Source organism: Lissotriton vulgaris, chromosome 4_1 (genome assembly GCF_964263255.1).
Source record: "Lissotriton vulgaris chromosome 4_1, aLisVul1.2, whole genome shotgun sequence".
NCBI classification, from domain to species: domain Eukaryota; kingdom Metazoa; phylum Chordata; class Amphibia; order Caudata; family Salamandridae; genus Lissotriton; species Lissotriton vulgaris.
The window spans coordinates 1918020901-1918045142 of NC_141691.1; the positions used below are offsets into that span (position 1 = coordinate 1918020901).

The 24242-nt window shown below is 42.3% G+C and overlaps 1 protein-coding gene across 1 annotated transcript in view; it reads right to left on the reverse strand.

Annotated features, from left to right (window-relative positions):
- Positions 1-24242, reverse strand: part of ZFAT (zinc finger and AT-hook domain containing) — a 933238-nt gene that overhangs the window by 719420 nt on the left and 189576 nt on the right. Inside the window, exon 3 of the mRNA XM_086966254.1 lies at positions 5281-5547. Coding sequence (XP_086822380.1) covers positions 5281-5547 — 267 coding nt within the window. The remainder of the gene's footprint in view (positions 1-5280; positions 5548-24242) is intronic.

Genomic DNA, 24242 nt, shown 5'->3' on the forward strand with positions numbered 1-24242 from the left:
TGAGTGGGCACCATGTTATTTTCGTGCTAATTGGCAAACATTGTTATCTTTTAAGAATAAATTCTCAAAGAACGAGTTTTGAAAAACACAAAAAAATCAATGGTACTATTGTGCAGGACATCTTCTCTAGGGACAAGGGGGCTTTTGATGGATTTCCATGCAGAGGTCCAATGCACAGTAATCTATTGACAATACCCTTGCTCTATGGTTTGGCAGCAAGGTGGAGGATGGGCCCCAAGTCAGGGATTTGTATAACCGGAAGTAGCTGAGGATTTGCTGGTGGAAACCCTGTGCTTAGTCCACCTCTAAATGGGGAGGGTGAACTGAAATGTACAGCAAGGATCCCACTCCACCATACTCTACATGAGGCCCACGCTCTTTTCCACGTATAACTCTTATAGCTCTATTTTCTGGTAACTGAAGCTGATAATGAGTAGTGTGTACAGGTCAGTACAGGAGTTTAATGTTGAATTACCAGCAGCTCTTACAACCAGCTCACAGTCTTTGATGGGCAGGAGAATGGGTTGAATGTTTTATTTAAATGAGCATATAATTCGAGAAACACCATTCAGGGTTAGACAAGGTTCCAACCCTAAACAGCTGTTGTTATTTTAACCTCAAGGTTAGTAGTTCTCACTTTTCCAACGCATAAGAGCTCTGTGATCTGCATCTTCGTGGCTTTTCACGATCTCATAAATAAGAAAAAGCAAGTCAAGTGGATGCGTTTCTAGGTCCTAGCAGCATTATTCTGTAAAACCGCCATCTACATCTATCAATGGAGTACATTTTGTAGTCGATTTACTCTGAATTTGCAGTACTAATAACATACATCTTATACAGGAGATTGGGTGGAATTATTTTGTTAGCCAATTGAAGGAAACTTTACAGTGCAAGTTTTAATTCCTAAAGATAGCTTCTTTTCACAAACAATGCAATCACGGTGGGCTTTGATTTATTATGCGATGAGAATGAGAACATGGAAATATCTCGCTGTCAATTTGACACATCAAACGCTCTCGACACTGTATTGCAAGTATTCAAGTTTTGTTATCTAAAAGGGCATTCTTTTGAAATTTTATGAATATCTTCACACTCAAATGTAAAATGTTTGAAATATTTTTTAAAATAAAAACTTCAAGATATTTTTGCAGCCATCTACAGACCATGTAGTCCTACACTGCTTAAAAGAAGCCAGTCCTTTGATTGCCACTTGAACCACGTTAACATGACAGGAGCACCGCCTGTTTCATTTCTTTGCTGAGTCCGGTGAATGAAACTCGGAATCAATCAAACATTTCCCAATTTATTTTTCGCACAGAATAAGCCTTTATAAGATTATGCCCTTAAGATCTCAGCATTACCGAGCGACGATTTGCAATGAAGCTGTGAAGTGGACTGTGGTGAAATCAAATTATACTTGAAAAGAAAATGCAGTTGTAGGATTGACATATTGCATGCCTGTTAGCTGTGCATTTCGGTTTGCCAGCCCATGAAAATGACTTGCTCCAGGAGAAATTGCTTTAATCAGAACTCTTTGCAGTTCCACCAGATCATTTGATGCAATGTCTAGGATTAGGGCTCATAGGGATAAACAAAGTTACAGATTGCACACACCATACGTTGAACCCCACCAGACTCAACCACCGCAGGTCGCTTCCTCTGGTGAACAATGTGCTCCATACCTTGGTCCCTAGAATGGAACCCCAAAAAGGAGCTTCTTCTAACTTTTATTTTGTAAAATGAATGCTATATATTTCTCTTCGGCCACAACCAAACGGGCCAAAATGTCAAGCACACAAAGAAACCATTCAACAAGCTAGTACTGGACATGGTCACATTCCCAGTCCACATACCTGGCTAGTCCGTACAACGATCCAATGCAAGCACTGTCAAGTTGCTGCAACATGCACTTACAGACACTTTTGTCAGTCTATGGTACATTGCCCTATTGTAGCTGGATTCTGAACCAAGGTCATTAACTGTATATCAAAATGAAGTTGATGATTAGTTCATTGTTCCATGCATCTTGCTGTTTTTCGACTCGGTAGAAAACCTGTAAAAATTCCCTCCTTTTATATTTTTGGTGCTATTGCAGCATCGCCTTTTTATGAACTTGAAAAAGACAGGTCTCTGAAGTATGGAATTTGGTGGCGTGCAACTGGCCGTCATTTCTACAAGAAGCAGGCACTTTTGTATTTTTGAAGGTGAAGATTAAAGTGAAAGACATCACAAAGTCTAGACGTGCACAAAGTGGTATCTTACTGCTTGATACGTGCATCGCTACCTTGTCTCATAATCATTATGTAATAATAATCTGGGCTGCTATTTGTAGTGTTTTAATTGTGTTTAGTTAAAGTAGTACAATTTTTATAATGATAATTATAACAAAATGATAAAGATGTTAGGGAAGACCTCTTGGTGGTAGTATCCATTCTACTGGTGCCAAAGGATGATAAAGAAAACAAAAGAGTGACGGGAAAAACACTTACATTAAAATTAATCTCAGTCACTGGTAATTGCTCACAACTGCATCCCAGCCCATCTGTTTTTGTCCACCACCCCACCTCAGACAGGAACCAGTCATATTCAAATCAGCCCTGGTGCTGCTCAAGTAGCAACAGACCAGCGCAAACTTGCAAGTCAGGTCTTCTTTGAGTAGGAACACAAGCAACCCTCGACCGGTTATGATTTATTTAGGCCTCATCAATGAGGTACAGCTTGAGTACCATGGAACAGTGCACATGCGCGCATGTCTGCGCACACCAGTTGCAAGATGATGACTTTGATGAGTATCATTGGGTATATACTTCAGCAGCTGGTGTTTTTCACAAAGAGAGGTGCCCAGCCTTTTCATTTAACCCTTCACTTCCAAGCAGAATCAAAAGCCACCACCCAGCAATCTCTTGCCTATTGCTCCCTGAAGTATTTAGGTTACATTTGACAGCATAAGGCACATGCCTCAGATTCCTGACTGAGCCTCATGCTCAACATTCACTATTTTGAGTGTGTCCAGCCAAATGGCCACAATCCAACACAAAAACAGCAGAACCAATAATCAGAATATCATGGTTCGTTGAGCTCGGGGCCGGCTTTAACGCTGTTGGCACCCAAGGCGACAATGTTTGTTGGCGCCCTCCATTGATCACTTCCACCAAGAATTTCCTCAGTACCACCATTTAACAGTGCCCCTGAAATCTCCTTACAATCTCCATACAATCTCCAAATCTCCATACAGTCTTAGATGCATTTAATTCGTTTTATAGTGCCACTCATACCAGTAGAGTGTCACAGCACTTTACATCATAAGACAAAGGACTACAAGGTGTAGGAGTCACATGTCATCCATACTGGTAGGTAGGATAGTTTAAGAGTGCTTGATCTGGAGAAGCACAAACTCAGAATTTAAAAAGTACCACCATGGTTGAGGCTGCTCTTTAATAATAAGAATTGATTTCTACCCAAATGAACCCTTTTTGCAACATTAGGATAATGAAACACAGGAAAAATCATAATGCTCAAATCTATTCCCTGCAATTTGCATGCAGCTCTTTGATGACAGTTAATAGCTCACTGTTCTATATTAGGATTTTAACCTATAAACTGCAAGTAACAAAGGGATCTCTCAGACACAAGCAGTAACCCACTGACCTATTTACATTATATTACCTTGTGATCTACATGGTACACGTTGTTTGCGGCAGGCATAATAACCCTCTGCTCTACTTTACGATGAGTTAAATATTCCAATTAGACAAAACTTCAATCTCTCTCCAGGAAGAACATTAATCACCAGAGCCATCTTGACATTTTTACTGTTGCCTGAAAATTGCTAGACGCAACAAACGTGGCAGCAGATGCTTTTAAAGCCATAATCTAGTTGCAAAAAGGGCACCCCTACCTGTAGTCAGAGCCTGGTGTGGTGGCACCGGTCGGACCGCCATAGAGCTAGCCCTAGTTGAGATTCTAATGCCTGTATAGTGATGAAAAAAAGTATTGACGTCAGTCATGGGTGGCAGTTAGTGCTTGATTAACCTAAGCTGTTGAAACAAATGATGTTGGGACAGGCCTGTCATCAGAGTCAACAGGCTTTCAGCTAGCTGCTGTTGCTGGTGAAAGTTTACCCTGGTTCGTTGTGACAGGAATAGGTAGGAAAATAAATCCATTGGAAAACGGTTGTAATAATGTCTCATCCACAAACTATACAACCCACTTGCGTTGGTCGAGGTTGAGACTATATAAACTCATACTCTCTGACTACCTAACAGCTTGTGTAACATTTCATTGTGACTAATCACTAAGCTTCTTGGTGCAGACTAGACTACAGCAACTAAAACACCGTGATGAACAACAAAAGACCTAGTTAAAAGATACTTTAAAAGGAGGATATTTAATAAAAAGCATGGTCTTCAACAATGTACCAAAATTCATAATGTTGATCTCCAAAGTAGATTCGAGTGTGGGTAATTCCAAAATGTAGATGCGTAGGTGGGGAAAGACATTTCACAGCCAGTCACAGATTTCGCTTTGGGGACTACGAGAAGAAATTGAATCGAAAACAACAATGATTGAGTTAAAGTGCACCACTCAAATTAAATGTCAAACACACGCAGGGGTCTTTTTGTGCACAGCTTTATGTGCACGTCATAGTTTTGAAACAGAACCCGCTGTGACTGGGGAACCTGTGAAGGTATCTGGGTATGGGGTAAATGTGCTCTCATCTTTATATCCAGTGAAGAGCTGGGCAGCAGCGTCCTGCAGCTAAAGACAAGGGACAATCTTTACTGATGAGCTAGGTACATTTAATTTGCATTGTCTAACTTACACCAGATAACGGCATTTAACACAGGAATGTGTAGATCTGTTTCAATGAATGGGGTATTCTATTACGTCAGCTGAGGTTAGAACTTATGTAGATGGCATGACTGTGCACAGACAGCAGCATGTGGTGGTGGAACTTGATATTTCAGCCAGACAACGTTGTTTAAATCAGAAACATCCAAGGGCTAAGCAGGAGTTTCATTTTGGCCAGATTAAGCTTAGGAAAATTGGTGAACTTCCCTCAACGAGCAAGGGCTCGATTTAAAAGAAAACATTCATCTACCAAACACACTGGGGAGAGATACTGACAATAATCAATACATTATACATTCATGCAGTTCAGCATATTAAAAGAGAGTTACCAGAGATTGTCCCATAATTGCTTTCAATTGGCCAACCCACATCCCAAAGTTATTAACCAATAAACTGCATTTCATGCCCCTTTATAAAACTTTAGCTTACAGTGATCTTCATGTTCCACACTTTCTTCATTAGGAAAATTCATACAGATGTGTTTCCTTAACTGACGAGAGTTTGAGAATTTACGACTACATTTTCGGCACTCCAAGCTGACAGGCAGGGTGTCAAGCAACCCTTCTTCCTTTTCCGTTTCAAGTTGATTTGTGTCCACAGAATCAATAACAATATTTTCTGCTGCATCCTCATCTGGGTAGAATTTTTTTGTTGAGCCCTTGGGCCTACCACGTTTTCTCTTTACTCCTACAAAATCTGAAGAAAAAATATAATCAAGAGAAAGGTTGTCTTTGCAAGATGATAAACCTATATAAATCATGCCATTTGTACTTGAATAAAAGTAGTTAAAACATTACAGAACAGTCAAATAGCAGAAGAAATTAGTAGAATCACTGCTTAGAATGAAGACCTAGAAACATGGTCACGCAGAAACAACAAATGTATTACTGGCATCCCTGAGTCAACCAATCTTGGCCAGCCATAAATCTATGTAGAAACCACTGGAGACAAGAAATTAACATAGTAGATCAGATTTGTAAAGACTGTATAGTGCACTTAATACCTGTGTGACGGAGGGTGAATGAGTCATAAATGCCACTGGGATAATAGAAGAAATCCTCTACAATGGCTGAATACCTCTACTGAAAGGTACCGTGTGCAGTGATAGGCATGGATTGCAGTTACAATCTTCAAACATGACTGATATAAACAATTTTTGTTAATGTTTGCCACGGTTACATTTATCAGACATTTGTTTCATAACATGGCCCATGCGCTAGGGAGATCTATACTGCCAGGCCTTACCTATCCATTTTGCAATAAGCCTTCTCACAATGTAACTCATATACATATGTACATATAACCATATACAGATTTTGTTAAATAATTTTTCATTATCAATTTTACTTCGGGCCTTCTAACTGTGTAACTAATATACATATAAGAAAATACAGATTGTGTCAAATAATTTTTTAATGAACAACAGAGTCCATCATTCAGTGGAACAAAGGATTATCAAGTATACAATGGGTGCATTGTCACATTTAGCAGGTCAATCACTGCCAGTTTCTGTATACATCATGTAAAAGGTCTTAACCGTCATAGCACAAGATCAATAACACAATGCTTGCATTTTTCATCAGTGTCTTGTTCTTGCATTCTCATCTATTGAGAAAACATCATACATTAATCAAAGACCAACTCTCATCATATTCATTTAGCCCTTGTGCAGCAGTATGGAATCTTTCGATCAGGCAGGCTTCTGTTCTAAGAAGTAGGTTCTCAATAGATTCCCCTTTAGTTGCTTTAGGTGTTAGATATAGACTGACCATTCTATATCATTTTCTGTGCGTCCTGCTGTCTCATAATGTGAGACCAAAGGGGCTCTCTCTGTTTTGCATCTTATTTTAGATCAATGTTGTAAGATCCTGTTTTTTACAGCTTGAGTAGTTTGACCAATATACGCCATTTGGCAGGGGCACATGATGTAATAAACACACATTTTGGTGTTGCAATTGGACAGTGCATTCTGGTACCACATTTTCCCATTAATCATTATGCAGTTGCTGTTTATAGTGAATCTTAATGCTGTGCAATTACTGCACTTGTAAGTGGCCCTTTACCAGAGGAAGTCCTAGCATCTGGGGTAAGGATCTATCTTCTGTTTATCTGACTGCCTTAACCAGATGTTGCCGTAGATTTTTATCCTTCTTGAATGCGAATAACGGTCTCTGAAAATTAAAAGAAATCTCTAATTTTAGGTTCAAATTTAAGGTTTTCTTTATTTTGCTAGCCATTGGAAACAATGTAAGCACATATCAGTGGTCTAGTGTTTTGTCTTACTTTTGGAGTGAGTAGACTCTCTCTGAATGTGAACTTAGCCAGTTTCATCACTGACGTGTGCTTACATTTTCTCCAATGGCTAACAAAACAAATGTAAATGTAAATGTATAGGCATTTATATAGCGCACTACTTACCCGTAGGGTCCCGAACAGTCAGAGAGACATTAATATTGCTAATTTTGAAACCAGATTCAAATCCCTGGGAGTATGGTTCAAGCCGATCGTTATCACCCATGAATCTACAAAATAAGATTCTGGCTCATGAGGTTGCTAGCCAACTTAATCCTCTGATGAAATCCCTGGTGGTGCCTGAACAGTCTGGTTTTGTGCCAGGGGGAGTTACCTTTAATAACTTGATACTTCTATTTGCCCTGATGCGCAAGATTCGACATGAGAACTGTCTGCATTCTTTTTTTTCATAAATCTTTTTAAGGCATGGCAAAAAATGTATAAAAAACAAAGAAAACAACATACTGTTGTACACTGGCATGGCCAAATAAAGCAATTTTGCTCTCAATAGTAAACAGTCCCTGTGTTCCCTCCCTCTCCCTCCACACTTTGCAAACAACGACATTTGATTTGGAGTGATTAGCAAGCAATATATCAGAAGAAGCACCAGTGAGGGGAGTGCAGGGATTGATTGCCTCTATAGTCATTCAATTTTCTTCACATTTTCGTCCATTTTTTAGTACAGCCACTACCCTCAGATCACCTTCTCAGCCAGCATGCACCAGTCCGGCTTCCAGTCCCTTAGTTGTGGTGCTTGCTCCACTACCCATAATCGTGCAATGCTCTATTTGGCTTTTGCCAGTCCCAGAGTCATCCAAATCTGCTCCATGCGGCTTAGGTCTGTTGTATCCCAGACATTTAGGAGATACCATTTTGCAGAGGCACCCATATTACCTCCACATTATCCATTCATAGAGGCAACCACTGACTCCCAGAATTGTACTTCAGGGCAACTCCATAGTGTGTGGAAGAATGTGCCTATTTGGCTGCACTGTCTGTGTCCATTGCCCTACCCATTTTTACGACAGAATTCTTTGCTGCAGTAAACGGGATCCTAGCCTTATAGCCACCTCCTTTGGGAATGCCAGGTCCATGGGCCACTCATCCTAGAGACCCTCTGGGTCGCACATCCACTGTTCCCGTAAATGTTTTAGGGTATCTGGTGACTTGTTGTATAGTTTTTGGTATGTGAGAGAATTTGCCTTGTGGGGCATGTGATTGTCTAATAATCTCTCCTGCAATGGCAAGGCCAGAGGTTCCAATGTGAGAGCGAGCATTAATAGTGAGAGCTGGCAACCCTGCCTGGTACCACGCTGGAGTCAGAATATCTAGGCTATTCCTCCATTCACTGTCACCTGTGTCAAGGGGTCGTTGTAAAGGAGCTTTATCCAAGCTGTAAAACCCAGGCCAAAACCTATCCTGTCCAACACTTCAAACGTGTGGCCATTCAACTGTATCAAATGCCATTCTGGAATGGAGCGAGAGCACTAGGGCGTCTTCTTGAAACCTGTCCGTTTGACCCAAAACACCATGAATATGCCGCAGATTGGGATCGGTGCTCAGCCTCTGCAAAAATCCAAATTTGTTTCGGATAGATCAAGGTTCATGATTACCTGGATCAGTCTGGATTTTAGCCAATATTTTAATTTCGGGATTTAAGAGCAAAAGTGGCCTATATGAGAAGCACTCCTCTGGTGGTTTACCACCTTTGTGTATGACAACAATATTGGCCTACCTTTGGTCTCTAGGGAGTGAGCCCAATTCCCAACTTTTCTTGAACAGTCATAGCAGGCACTCCTATATTCCTTTTGTTTTCAGCCTAGTGAGTGTTTAGTGTCTGCCTGTCCCTGGTGAGTAAGTTTAGTTTCCAGCTCATGGATCTTTTGCTCTAGGGTTTTTAATTTGGCCCTCTTGTTTCTTTTATGTTCCACAATTAGTGAAAGGCCCTGGCCCTTGATTACAACTTTTTATGCATTTATATGCATCTCATAGTGTCCACACAGAGTATACCAAATACTTGTTTTCAGAGAAGTATTGCTCTGTAGCCTCGAGAAGGCCTTCTGTATTTCAAGGTATATTTAGGTACCAGAATTAAGTATGATCTCTCGATAGTCCTGTCTTTTTTGGAGACCCTAGACTGCCTATATTAGGGAGTGGATAGTAATACACCTGGCTAAGTGGCAGACCTTGCAGGAATATGACAGTTGGACTGCCAAGTTAAAGAAATAGTCAATTTAAGAAAGACTGCCATGTGCCACTGAATGAAATGTATAGTGTTGTGTCGCCAGATTGTGGGTGCGCCATGTATCCATTAGGCAAAGGATTGATAAGAAATCAGTCAGCATACGGCGAGAGAACCCGGCCTGCCTAAGAGACCATCTCATCACAAGTTGACATGCTAATATCAACTCCCATCAGCAATCTCCTGTCTGGTAAACAGGAGCAGAAGAGGACCAAAGACAAGGAACATGGTATCGTGTAATCACGTAGGGACATAGGTGAAAATATTGTTAATCGTTTTTCCTTCACATAGTCCAGAAAGGGCCACATACCTTCATTGCCTGTCAGGCTAAATGTGTTGGATGGTGAGCGATAGCGTCTTTCTCATCAGGATTCTCACCCCTCTAGAACGGGATCCAACCTTTACAAAGCAACCATTACATTACACTGCACTACCCTTACAACATAGGGATTACATCGCAACATCCTTTACAACGCATGACACTACAATGCATGCATTACAACGCATACCATTACAACACATGACACTACATTGCATGTCATTACAACGCATACCATTCCAACGCATATAATTGGAGTTAAAATAGTAATTTTTAACCCCTACATTATCCAACACTTACCCCACTGTTGCATCCCCTGGAGTTAGAATAGTAAATTTTACCTCTACACTATCCAACAATTACACTACTGTTGCACCCCCTGGAGTTAGAATAGTATTTTTTACCCCTATACTATCCAAAACTTACCTTACATGCAATGTAATGGTATGAGTGGTAATGGTATGAGTGGTAAAGGTAGTATGCGATGTAAAGGACTGCCTTGTCAAGGTAGTTTTTTAAAATGCGATGTTATGGAATGCGTTGTAGTGGATGTTGCGATGTAACAACTGCGTTGTAAATTTATGCGCTGTAACGTCATACATTCCTCCAGTAGTGTAACCCGCATGAGCAACCATTTTGTATCGCCACCTGTCCAGTACACAGTAGATATTGCCCTTGAGATGTGTTTCCTGGAAGAGAACGACATCTGGGGAATGGAACTTTATGTATTGCATTACTAGCCCTCTTTTAATATTTTTACCCCCGGCCATTACAATTCCAAGATACTAACTTAATATTCAAGGTAACTACTGTAATGGCCATCAGCGCTTGTCTGGGGTGCAATCGCTCTCCCATCTCGCACTGAGATGGATTGGATCTCAGGCAGGGAGTCCATGTCAGGTGTCAGAGTCCTTGTCAGTGACAGCGTTTTGCAATACTGTTATAACAAAAACAAAATAAAGAAATGCCCAAATACCCCAAACAAATACCCCCTACCTGCAAAGCGGAATTTAAACTGTACCTCCCCCCCCGCCCCCCCCCCCCCCAACTTTGCAGAGCACCGGTCACCCCAAAACATTACTCAAACTTTAGGTTACTGTGGCAAATACCAAGAGGCTCTCCACCTGCACCACCCCAAAGTTAACTAGCATTGAACATGCATTAGGTCTCGCCTTTGATTAAGATAAAGCTATTTGCTTTGTTAATGGTATTGTATAGCAAGGCAAATGGCTTTAACTTAATGAAAGGCGAGATCTATTACATTTGTAATGCTTGTTTCGCTTTTGTTGCAATTTTATTTAGAGTAGCGCGAACTCGACCTGAGGATTTGTTGTGCTTTAAATGAGCACCAGTTACACTACACAAGGACACATTCCCTTTTTTAGGCGCGGGAGATTAAGTGATTTGCAGAGGGTCACAGGGTGTGCACACAATGAGCTGCAAACCCCTGCAGAGAGCCAGTCTTCAGCTCATTGTTTCGAGGCTTGGTGCAGCTGACGTGCACAGGAGGTGTGAGATCTACCCAGGAAGGAGGGTGGTGGTGGGGTGTGATGAATTTAACATGCCCCAGGCTAGGATAGGCACACAGCCCCACCCCCTCCTCCAGGGGGAACGTTTTTCACAAGTTGGCATACCTGAAACGGCAGACTGGCTCTCACAGGTTTGGAGTGAGACAGCGCTGGAGAGCAGCCGGCGGCTGCTGGAGGCTGGCGACTGGAGACAGATGAGAGTGAATACTGAAGAAGTGGTGTCTGGGGCGAGAGTGAATGTTGGAATGAGATATTTGGGAGGAGAGTGGCTGTTAGAAATGGACAAATGGTAGTTGCAACGAGAAAGAGGCTGTGCAAGCTTCTATCTCTCTGCCAGTAAAAGCTGCGTCAGAGATAGAACAGGCACCGAAAAGAGTGGGTAAATTAAATTGAGATTCTTGACACCAGTGAAAGTCGTTCGTGGAAAAACTAATGGCTCACTTGATAATAAGGAGAAAGAAAGACAGGCAGGTGTTAGGAAAAGGATGAGTAGCAGTGTGGAGGAAGACGGTGCAAGGAGTAGGTACTGGAGGCGATGCTTTTAAAACACAAAGTGTGCGTGTAAAATGAATTGTTTTAAGGTTTGAGAGAGACCCCTTGTGAACGCCAGGGGAATAGGGTACTTTAAACAGTATATACAGCAGTTGATATAGCAACTTGTGTGAAAAATGTATTGATATTCATTGTGTTTTAACCATTTATGTGTGTAAAATTGTGTTTATGAATTGTAATATGTTTTAATGTGGGCACTTTCTGTGCTTATGATTTTTTAAAGGTAACTTTTAACAAAAGATCTCTATTTTTTTTACAAAAGAATACATTTTTCGAGCTACATAATTTGTGTGTGGATATACTATAGTGTATGGGACCTAGTGTCTATGTAGATTTTTTCTGTGAATACATGTGCATGAAAATATAACTGTGTCAGCCAAGGGAAAACCCCTTTTTCTTTTTACTGTTTAAAGTACCCTATTCCCCTGGCGTTCACAAGGGGTCTCTCTCAAACCTTAAAACATTGTAAGTACAGTTTTTTTGAACTGGAGAGATGTCATTAGAGGACCTTTTGAAATATCACATATTCATTGGTCCAGTTTACTGTAATAACGGTTGATCTTTCCCGGTGATTGAAATTAATTTAAATATGGATAATTTCAAAACCTTTGGGTTCACCGAGGACCAATTTAACAAACTATTAAACCAACACCCGAGAACTGGTGGTACCACTGTGACAAATAAGAGTGGACATGAGGAATTAATGAAAATCCTCAATCTAAAGAAAAAGTTGGTTAGAACTGAACTCCATGCGGAATTTTTGATGGGATACCTAAGAGCAGGGGTAATACCACTCGGCTGCGCATTAGAAATGAGCCTGGGCTGTTTATAGAAAACAAAAAATTCTCAGAAGTATGGTCACATATTGCCAACCGATGTAACAGGGATTGGCTAATCCTGATCATAGAAACAGCACAGGAAGTTGTAATCCTAGAACGACAACATATAGAAGAATAGAGGCCGCACTTAGACAAAACACTGCAGTGGAAGATGCTAAAAAGAAATTGCAAGAACTAGCACAAGATATTGAAGGGTGCCATGAGTATCTAACCAATAGAAAATCCACTAAACTCAGGAAAGACATCGAGAACTTTAGTGCTGAGCTAGTGTACCCCTTTCTGCAGAAGGATTACTAGACGTCCAGAAAAGATCAGAGATGGGAAAACCCCCAAAACACAAGACAAGTATACTCTAGGGGCGGGACCAAAAGAATTACCTTTTCAGAGAACTCGGGGTCAAGTGAAGATGAAGACCAAATGAATGAACATACAGGAAGGTCTGACCCTAATTATCAAAAAGACCCTCAAACTTTTTTAGGAGGACGCCCCTACAGGGGTCAAAAAGGCTACCGGAACTACTCACGGGAGGAGCCGATGAGAAACCATCAACCTCCAAATCAGGGGACACCAAATTATCTAAAAACCAGGAATGCGAGATATTGGAGGTAAATGACTTTCCAATCATCAACCTCTCCGATAGAATATTGACCGCAGAGGAAGTAGATGTCTTGAAATATGGGTTTAGTTTTGATCCTAGTGCCCCTCCTAATAAATTTGAACTAGAAAAGGAAATTAAAAGTTTCTTCAGAAAGGTTAGGCTTAATAGATTTTTTGCGGATAGAGAGTATGAACAAGACCCTAATATTACAGGGTTCAAACCCAAATCAATATTCACGCCAACCTTGAATCAGGTAGAAAAAAATGTGGAACTGTTTGAAAGAATTGTAGAGAATTAAATCAGGAACTGTTTAGGCTCACATCAGGGTCACACCAATAACCTAACTTTAAGCCAGAGGACAGCATTGAAAAGAATGCAACCAGATAACCATAAAACCTGCTGATAAGGTAGTGGGGGGGGGGGGGTCTTTAATAGTATAGATTATGAGAATAGGATGCAGTCCCTATTAGATGTTACTGACCACTACATCCCTGCCTCTTTCAAGATGATAGAAAGGCTTAAGAAAGATGTTTCTAATTTTCTGAACCAAGGCAGGGAAAATAGCTACATATGTGAGGACGAATATAGATTCCTATTTAATAGAAACCCAATAATTCCAGCAATTTATGGATTACCAAAAATTCATAAGAGTACATCCAATCCACCGATGCGGCCAATTGTGAGTAGTCTGGGGTCATTGCTGGAACCCCTCAGTAAGTACGCAGAATTTTTCCTGCGTCCTTTAGTACAGGCTCAGAGATCATACCTAAAAGACACAGCCCATACCATTTCCATCTTTGAGGGACAAAGCTTCGACAAGGTGACCCAGTTTCTGGTCACCTTGGACATCGAAGCTTTATACACAAATATCCCACAAGACGACACTATTACAGTGATATCCTCCATTTTAGAAGAAGTAGACCTCAATGGGGGCAATAAGGAATTCATCATGGGATGTTTGGAGTTAGTCTTGAAAAACAACATCTTTCTGTTTAAGGAAGAACTGTATAAGCAGGTGAAAGGGACCAGCATGGGGGCCACTTGTGCCCCCAGTCTGGCATGTCTCTATGTTGCGAATTTTGAACAGAAACATATTTACAATGAGATGGCACCATATTTTGAGAATATAACCCACTGGCACCGTTTCATAGACGATATCATCTTTGTCTGGAACGGTGTCAATGAGGATTTAGTCTCTTTTTTAGAGTGGCTCAACTTAGGGGACAAAAACCTGAGATTCACAGCGCATTATAGTGACAGCAGTGTTGACTTCTTAGACATTAAAATAAAAGAATCAGAAGGCAAACTTAAGGTAGAACTCTTTACAAAGCCAACAGATAAAAATAGTCTGCTCCAATATCGCAGTAATCACCCCCGATCACAAAAGGACAACATCCCATTTGGGGAATTTTTAAGGCTAAGACGAAACGGCACAACCTTGAAAGACTTTTACCACCATGCAGAAATCATGGATAGAAAACTACGAGAGCGAGGATATCTCAAAAAACTAGTCAAACAATCTTTAAAAAGGGCTAGGTTTTACGACAGAGATGCCCTGTTAGACATTAACAGACAGAAAACTAACAAAGCACAAGATAGAATAGTGTTTGTTAGCCAATATTCAGGACTCAGCAATAAAATTAAGAACATTGTAAACCGCAATTGGAAGATTCTTAATAGTGAGTTAGCAACACCCATGCCCAAACCGCTGTTCTCTTTTAGGCGGAATAAAACCTTGAAAAACACACTAGTGCATACCTACAAGAATCATGCAGCGAATTCCCAAACCACATTAACGGGACAAGGAAGGGCAGTGGGCAACTATAGGTGTGGTTCATGCTCCATCTGCCCTAATTGCATGGAGAGTAAGACACTAAACTTTAACGGAAATACAATGGTCTCCAAAAGTTTGAACAATTGCAGAAATAAAAGTGATATTTAGCTCATAGTCTGCCCATGTGGTTTAGGCTACGTGGGTGAGTCAGGAAGGGAACTCCGTATTAGATTATTAGAACACAGATCAGCAGTTAAGAACTAAAAGGAAAACGCGCCACTCACGGATCATTTTAAAATGAATAACCATGATTGTAATCAATTTTCGTGGTTTATTCTGGAGAAAGTCAGTATCAGCAGGAGGGGAGGAAACTTAGAGGCGCTCAGGAAGGCACGTGAACAGTGGTTCAAATGCCACCTTGACACAATCAGGAGAGGCCTTAATTAAAGGGAGGACTGGATGACAACAGTGGCGAGCAATTAGAAGCCTAAAATGACAGTATAGGAGATATGTGAAACTAACATGATAGAATCCAGCCCTTAGCTGATTTGTTAGGAGTGATGTATATGACTTAAAGGCAATCATTACTACTGGATGCTGCTTGTAAACGAGGCTCCAATTGCGATAGTTCTTCAATAGATAATGGAGTGTCACACACCCACCCTGCAGAAACAAGAGAAATAGAGAGTAGATCAGAAGATAGGGGAAAAAAAAGGAAATAATCAATCTCTCCTAAATTAGGTGATTTTATTTTATTTTGAATATTTCCTTGAATTTTCATAAGAGTATATATCGGGGGCATTCCACAACATGAGATAACGAGTATCAGGGCGAAGGTAATATGCAGCATAAGTAAAGCAAAAACATGGCCGCGGGTGACAACGAGGCTTGGAACCCGCTTTCAATACAGCGAGTAAATATGCAGCGTAGGTACATGAACTAAGCGAAAAACATGGCCACGTTTGATAACGAGGCTTGGAACCCGCCTCTAATGTAAAGGTAAAGCAAAAACATGGCCGCGGGTGATATCGAGGCTTGGAACCCGCTTCCAATACAGCGAGTAAATATGCAGTGTAGGTATATGAACTAAGCGAAAAACATGGCCGCGTTTGATAACGAGGTGAGGAAATATAGATTTTATGGTCAAGTTGTGTTCCCTAACGTGTACCCCACCGACTCCATGTACCAGCTTAAAGTGCATGTAACTTCCCTCCTGTGCCAGCTATGAAGACGCAAATACATTTGCGTCCAACGTTAACATGTCCTCTTCCAGACCCACCCTGAATGGGTTGAATAGTCCGTTCCTAAGTATGCCATGCCAACGTCTTTTTGTAGTGTACTTTACACGTTTTTCAGCTCTGGCAAAGCAGGCCCTGAATTTCTGCCATCGAGCCTTTTTCTCCTGGCTTCTGACTCTGAAAACCTCAGCCCAGGCTGTCTCTGTATCCGTGAACTCTGACTTACTTCCAGCGCGGCCCACCGCGCTTAGCTCAGCCTGCTGCCTGCCAAGACTGACTACAACCTTCGAATTATCTGTTCCGCTCCTCGAAAATACATTCCTGCCTACTAGTTTAAGTAAACACCCTCCCAGCTGCAGAGCACAAGGGCCGGCCTACTATCTCCGTGCAAGTAATTCATAGCCTCTGTTACCATGCTCCCATGGAAGGCCCATGCCCCCACGCTTCTCATGCAGACACTTAGGCGCTTATACACGCACTCACAGTCAGTATAGAATAGCTTCTGCCCCAGAGACCTTTCCCTCTAGATAATATGGTTCCCAAACATCAGATATCAGATATGATAGAAGTACAAGTTGATCTGACATGCCAGACTTCTGTCTCTTTCCGCCAGTGTAAATGTCAAGTCCCCTGCACCATCCAGTTTCCACGTCAATCACACGTCATGCAGCTGCGCGCGCATCCAAGCTCCCGTTTTCTGCTGACATTGCAACATTCTGCTTTGTGCCACCCCTTTGTGACACCTATCTGTGACGTTTCTAGCACACACCTCTAGTTCACGCCCAGTCCACGCCTTCTGATTACGTACTCCCAACACGTGGATGCTGTTATCTTGTCTCTTCTCAGCTGTTACGCCTACTATATTGCTTTCTATGATATGAATTAAGTATATAAGCTATGTATTGTCAATAAAATATGGCTCTATCCCTTCCTGGACCCTGTGTGGTGCCAGGAACCTGATATCCAGTTCCGGAACGATTCCTTTTTAAGGAATAAAACCCCTAAGAACTCTAACACCACGGACTCTGTTTCTTTCTTTCCGATTGAGTTATTATTGATTAAGTACTTACCTGCATAGAAATTAAGATGGTAAATTAAATATTTACGACATTTTGGCGCCCGAATAGGGACCCCTCCCCCACCCCACGCGCCGGTTGGTGCGTTGCAAGCTCTGTCCCCTGCCATCAGTTAGACGGAAACTACGCGTACTGGCAGGATTTCCTGTATCTCCCTCTGGCCCACGGAGGTGACGAAGACTGCAATCAGCGCCCAGACGAGGCGGTGAGGAGTGCGGAGGATCCCGACCAGAGCCTAGCCGAAAGAAGCAAGGTCCGAGGTGTCAAGAGGCCCGCCAGTTTTCCGAAGTATCCACGTGTCGAGTCGAGTCGAGTCCGGTCCAGTCCAGTCGAGTTTTCCGAGGCCTTCAGTTTCCGTGCTTCCCGGTGAGTACCATTGCTGGGACGTATCAAGACGGGTTTGGGTACACAAGTCCGGTCTGCACTGTTTTTAGACAGTGTATCTGTACTGTTTAGCAGTACATCAGTATAACGTTTTTGCACTGTTTTTGGCAGTGTATCTGTGCTGTTTAGCAGTACATCAGTATAAAGGGGTAGTGATATATGTTTTAAATGTTTTTTCATGTGATTAATGTCGTGGTATGAGTGACTGTTTTTAATGTGCATTATTGTGTGTTCTTGTATAACTAGCTGTATTCAGTATTAAGTAGGTAGGTTTGAGCATTCAGTACTAAGTAAACAAGATGCCGTTCTTCAACAAGTTAAAGCAGATAGGAACTAGGAAAGGGATACTAGAGGAAGAAATTCCTATCCCCCCTAGGGACACTCCAGGAAATTTTATGTACAATAAGCATGGCTTAGACGCCATATTATATCTAGATTTATGGGCCGATTATACTAAACATCTAGACGAGAGACACAGATGGCCTGTTACCGGAACATCGGATGCCGAGTGCATCATGAAGGTAGAGGAAGCACTATGGAAAAAGAAAGCCAGACAATCTCAGAAAGACGCCATAGAGTTTTGGCGTAAGGAATCACATAAGCGTGCTGAAAAGGCACTCCGTAGAGAGGACAGACTTAAAGAATCAGATAAAGCCCGAGAAAACGAATTAGTTACTGAAGGGATCCGAGTAAAAACAGAGCAAGTAGACCGCGCGCGAAATAATCTCGTAAACGGTATGTATCTCGCGGCCGAGGGTTCGCCTGAGGCCATTTCAGAAATACCGAAAAATCTGCCGCCACCATTGGTTCCAACTAAAGTAAATCACAAGACCACTAAAGACATATTCCTGAATTCCTATCTAGAGGATGTAGCACCCGCTTACACCAATCTGCCTGTTCGCGTCCCGCCTACTGACGGTGACGGAGGTGGCAACCCGCCACAACTGCAACCAGGTTTCCCCGTTCGACAGCCCACTATTCCTCCACCTCCACCACTTCCCGTACCTAAAGTTGATCTACCGAAATCGCTTCTGCCTGACCCTTCTCAAAGACAAATTCAAGTACAGATACAGACTCCACAGAGAGATAATGTCCAAGCTTCCGCTTCAGGGAGTGCGATGGGGGGTCTTCGGACGCCGCCATTAACACACAGATTACACCTTAGGGATATACAGAGTCCTCTCACGTTCAAATCACCCCGTCTCGACATACTCAAAGAACCGCTTGCAGTTTGCAGATATGATCCAGTACCCGGCAAAGACGATAGAATGATGATGGCATCACTACGGTTACGATCTGCCACTGACTACCTGCTGCTATTTGCAGGAATGAAAGAGCGCCTAGATAGAATATATCACTTTGTTCAGACTGGGAAAGACCCTGAAAGTATTAAGGATGCCATGGCGCATCAGAAAGTTGACACTCAAGTACATATACTACGCTTTTTTATAAACTGCCTAATAAGAGAACGAGACAGACCTGAAACAGAACAGGATGAATTAAATGCACTCAACAAGTGGGGTCAAAATATATCCGATGGAAAACATGATAAGGGAACTTGCATAGCCAGTATGTACAAGAAAATAAGAAAAGCAGTGATAGAAATACACGAAAAAGAGAAAGAAAAGGCCTCCTCCGAGGAGGAAGAAGAACCAGAAGAATCAGAAAGGACTACAGATACGATAGCGTATGTAGGTAAGGGAACTTACCTTAGGAAAGGCATTCGTCCAGAAAGCAAGAGAGTTTTTCTCTCTGGCTTAACAAATCCGAATTCTCCTGAACATCGGTTCCAGGAGACTGATAAAAGACTTCGAGACCGAATAGGGTACCACGTACTCAATTCTATGGATGAACAAGAACTAGCCCGGTCAGCGATATTATGGGCTGACAATCCAGACATATACAATGATGACACCGTAGCACAGACATTCCTGAACCTTTCCCCAGACGAGCAGAAATTAGCAAGTGTATACATGATGCAGCACCTTCTCACGTTATGCAGAAACCAACATTCTGATCCAGGTCCCTTACCCGAAACATTAGAAGCACTACTCATGGATAGATGGAGAGGTCTAAGTACCAAGTTAATACAAATAATTCTAGAACAGCGACACAGATATAACACTTTCATAAGCTCCGAATATGTTCCCGCTCCGCCCCCAGAAAGAAAAATGTATCATATGGAGCGTCTACATGGTCTTGAAAGTCAGAACCCCTTACGAGAAGTACACCCAGTTATGGGTGAGGATCATACCTTGAAACGTGTGTATGTACACACGCCTCTGACCAAGTTAGAACTGTTAGAAATGAAGAAACTAGTACCGTGCCATGATAAAGACCCTGCAGGTTTTCACAGAGAGCTTAAAGACATGTTACTGATGGGGGATTACACATATGAAGATATCATGAAAATGTTAAAGGTACTGCTGCCCACGGGCATCTACGAGAAACTGAAGGAAAAGGAATGGGAGGTGGGAGAGAAAAAGATTGTATGGGCAGAAATAGAAGATGAAGAGAACAAACGTGTCCCAGGGGTAGGCCTTGGGGAGAAAACTAAAGCATTACCAGGTTTGATAGTACAGGTTCTGCCAAGATTACTGACAACTAGAAAGGAAGACTGGGATGCAATCTCAGCATGTAAACAGAAACCCGATGAAGATACTAGTGACTTCTATTCAAGATTCGAGAAATGTTTCATTATTAATAGTGGTCTTAAACCAAGTAGCGAGTCGTACCCACACCTTTTTGTATCAAAGTTAGTCGAGAATTCCCTGTTAGCAGTTAAAAACCGTGTATACAAGGTCGAGAGTACATGGCAAGCAAATACGCCATCACAGATGTTGCAAATGTTACAGTATCATCAGAACAGAATTAGAGAAGAACAAGATCATGAACAGAAACGTATGAAAGACACGAAAATGAAAATGTTAGTAGCCCAATCAGTTCCAGCAGACAACCAGAGAAAGGGTACGACCCAGACAGGTCACGCCGCAGCTCCCGTTAAAGGGACATGCAACTATTGCAAGCAGCCAGGTCACTACGTACATGAATGTCCAGTTCTGAAACATAACATATCAACAGGTAAAACTAAAGAAAGGCCGCATCCACCAAGACAAGACCAGGCCCAACAACAGACTTCACAGAATGCACAGCATACGCATGCTTCATCTCATACAGCGCAGACGGTAGCGGTACCACAGCCACAGCCCATTGCCGCGACTCAACAAGTTTCCCAACAGATGTACCAGTATGCCCAATCTGCTTACCCCGATTACCCACGATACACATGAAACAGCCTAGAGAGGGAATTTGGCTTGCCTCTTATTGAGATTCCTGTAGATCAAGAGGGTCCTTATGTACACAGTCAAGTATTGGGAAAAGACAGAAAGTTTTTAATTGACACAGGGGCAAGCCGCACAACAATCAGCCATAACGAAGTCCCAGGGGCACCCCTCTCAGGCTCACAGAATGTTTCCCTTGGTTTTTCAGGACAGCCTATTGTAAATGAAGTGTCAGAACCAGTTCCCCTGGCGGTGGGTCCATTATCACGTATTACAGACTTATTACTTACGAAATCATGTCCAGAAAATCTGTTAGGTATCAAAACGCTGAAGGCTCTAGGAGCCATAATATGCTGTTCCCCGGAGGGAGTTAGACTCTTTCTGCGGGATTTCAAGGGTCATTATGTACTACGAGAGTTTGATGTCAGATTGAAAGATGTACCAGACCACTTGTGGGCAAAAGGCCCAACTGATGTAGGTTGTATGCATATCACACCGTACCGTGTTACACTCAAGACAGGGGTTGTTTTACCCCGAATCAGACAATACAAGTTACCACCCGATGCTGTAGTGGCTTTACTGAAAATCATTGAAGAGCTCATTGTCCAAGGAGTGGTCGTAGAGACCGACTCCAATATCTGCAATTCCCCTATCATTCCGATTCTTAAACGTACTGATCCCAATGCACCGCCAGTATATCGGCTGGTGATTGATCTGAGAGAACTGAATAAATGCATCGTTCCACAGTACCCTGTGGTTCCCGATATCTCTTCCCTATTGACTGCTATTGATTCTGAAGCAACGTTCTTCACTGTAATTGACCTCAAGAACGCCTTCTTTAGTGTACCGATTGATCCAGAGAGCCAATATCTCTTCGGATTCAGTTTAAATGGACGAAGTTTCAAATTTTCACGCGCACCTCAAGGATTCACAGAAAGCCCCAGCATCTATAGCCAAGCACTGAAAAGACAACTAGATTGTATTCAAATGCCAGTTAACACCGCTTTACTGCAATACGTCGATGATCTGCTGATCACCGCACGAAGTGAGCCCGAATGTGAACAAGCATCACTGACAGTTTTACATTTTCTGGCCGACAAGGGACACAAGGTGTCTCCTTCGAAGCTACAATTCTGTGTTCAGCAAGTTGTGTACTTGGGTCACTTGCTGTCCAAAGTGGGGAGACAGCTCACTCCCGATCGCATTCAGTTAATTGTAAATATGCCACGACCCCAGACACAAAAGGAAGTGCGGGCCTTTGTAGGCCTCACCTCGTACTGCAGACAATGGATTCCTCAATATGCATTTCTAGCTAAACCACTCATTCAGTTAACAACACAGGAGGCGGCAACTTCGACTGTCCTCCCTTGGACTCAGGAACACACACAAGCCTTTGAAGAATTAAAGAAAGTTTTATGCCAAGCACCAGTTTTAGCGACACCATGTTACAGCAAACCGTTTACACTTTTCGTTACAGAACGTGATGGTACAGCATTGTCTGTCCTCACCCAAGATCAAGCAGGTTCACATAAGCCTTGCGCTTATTTTTCAAGTACATTGGATTCAGTAGCCCAGGCACTCCCTGCGTGCTTGAAGTCCGTAGCAGCGACCGCTTTAGCAATCAGACAGAGTGACTCAATTGTTTTAGGACATCAATTAACAGTACAAGTTCCACATTCTGTAGAGGTTCTTTTAAACAGAACCCAGACTCAGCACCTGACTATAGCACGACTGACAGGTTATGAATTAACGCTATTCCAACCACACATAGAAATCAGACGCTGCAGCATTCTGAACCCCGCAACATTGTTACCTTCCATTACGACAGATCCAGCTCCGCATGATTGTATAGAGATCATTAATGCAGTTACAAAGCCTCGACGAGACATAACAGATGTTCCACTGACCAATCCAGACCTGACACTTTATGTGGATGGTTCATGTATGAGAACAAGTACAGGAGAATTAGTGGCCGCGTATGCCGTGACCACTGAAACTGAAGTTAAAGAAACATATCGTATTGACACACTGTCCGCTCAAGCGGCAGAGCTTATTGCTCTGACCCGAGCCTGTATACTAGCCAAGAACAGAAATGTTAACATATACACTGATTCCCGTTATGCCTTCGGAGTTGTACACGACTTCGGAATGTTATGGCAAGAACGAGGTTTCTTGACCTCTCATGGTGCCAAGATCCAACATGGTCCCCTCATTCAAGCACTGTTAGAAGCAATACATCTGCCTTCAGGCATATCCGTCATGAAGTGTAAAGCACATACTAAAGTTACAGATTCTGTTTCCCAGGGTAACGACCTGGCAGACCAGACAGCAAAACATACAGCATTGACTCACACTCAGACAACTGATGTGACAAAGACAATAGTACCGACACATTGTATGACAGTCAAGGATCCCGCACTAGATGTAATTGATATTCAGACACATGCTACCTCAGATGAAATAAAGAAATGGACTGAACTAGGAGGGATCCAGACAGATCAAGGTTGGATGACGAAGGGAAAATCTACATGGTTTCTTCCCGACTCTATGGTTCAAGTCATAATAAATACAGCACATAGTCCAGCACATCTAGGAGAAAAAGCGATGTTAGACAGTTTACAAAACCTCTGGCACAATAAACACTTACGAGCAGCAGCAAAACAGAAAGTGCGTACTTGCATGATCTGTTGTCAGTTCAATCCAGGTAAAAGTGTCCCTGTAGAGCAAGGTGGATTTCATCCTCCCGATCACCCTTTTGAAGTCCTCCAGATGGATTATATCCAGATGGACCGTTGTCGAGGATTCAAATATGTCCTCGTAATTGTTTGTGCACTTTCCCGTTGGACAGAAGCATATCCAGTCCCAGATTATACTGCTCCGACCACGGCCAGGCAGCTGGTTCGTGAATTCTTCCCACGGTACGGCTTGCCTCGTGTCGTGTACTCAGATAACGGACAGCCATTCTCATCCGAATTAATGAAACAAGTTTCCTTGCTGCTAGGATATCAGTGGAAATTCCATTGTGTCCGACATCCCGAAGCCGCAGGCCTTGTAGAAAGGCATAATCAGACACTAAAGACCCGCCTTGCTAAAATATGTCAAGAGAAAGGGGTCGACTGGATAGTCGCCCTGCCAGTTGCATTGTTCTATATGAGGATGGTCGCCCACTCGAGATCAGGACTATCCCCGTATGAAGTGGTTTTTGGCAGACCACCGAATATGTGGGGGACGCCCATTCCTAAGAAAATTACTGATGTTGATTGCAAT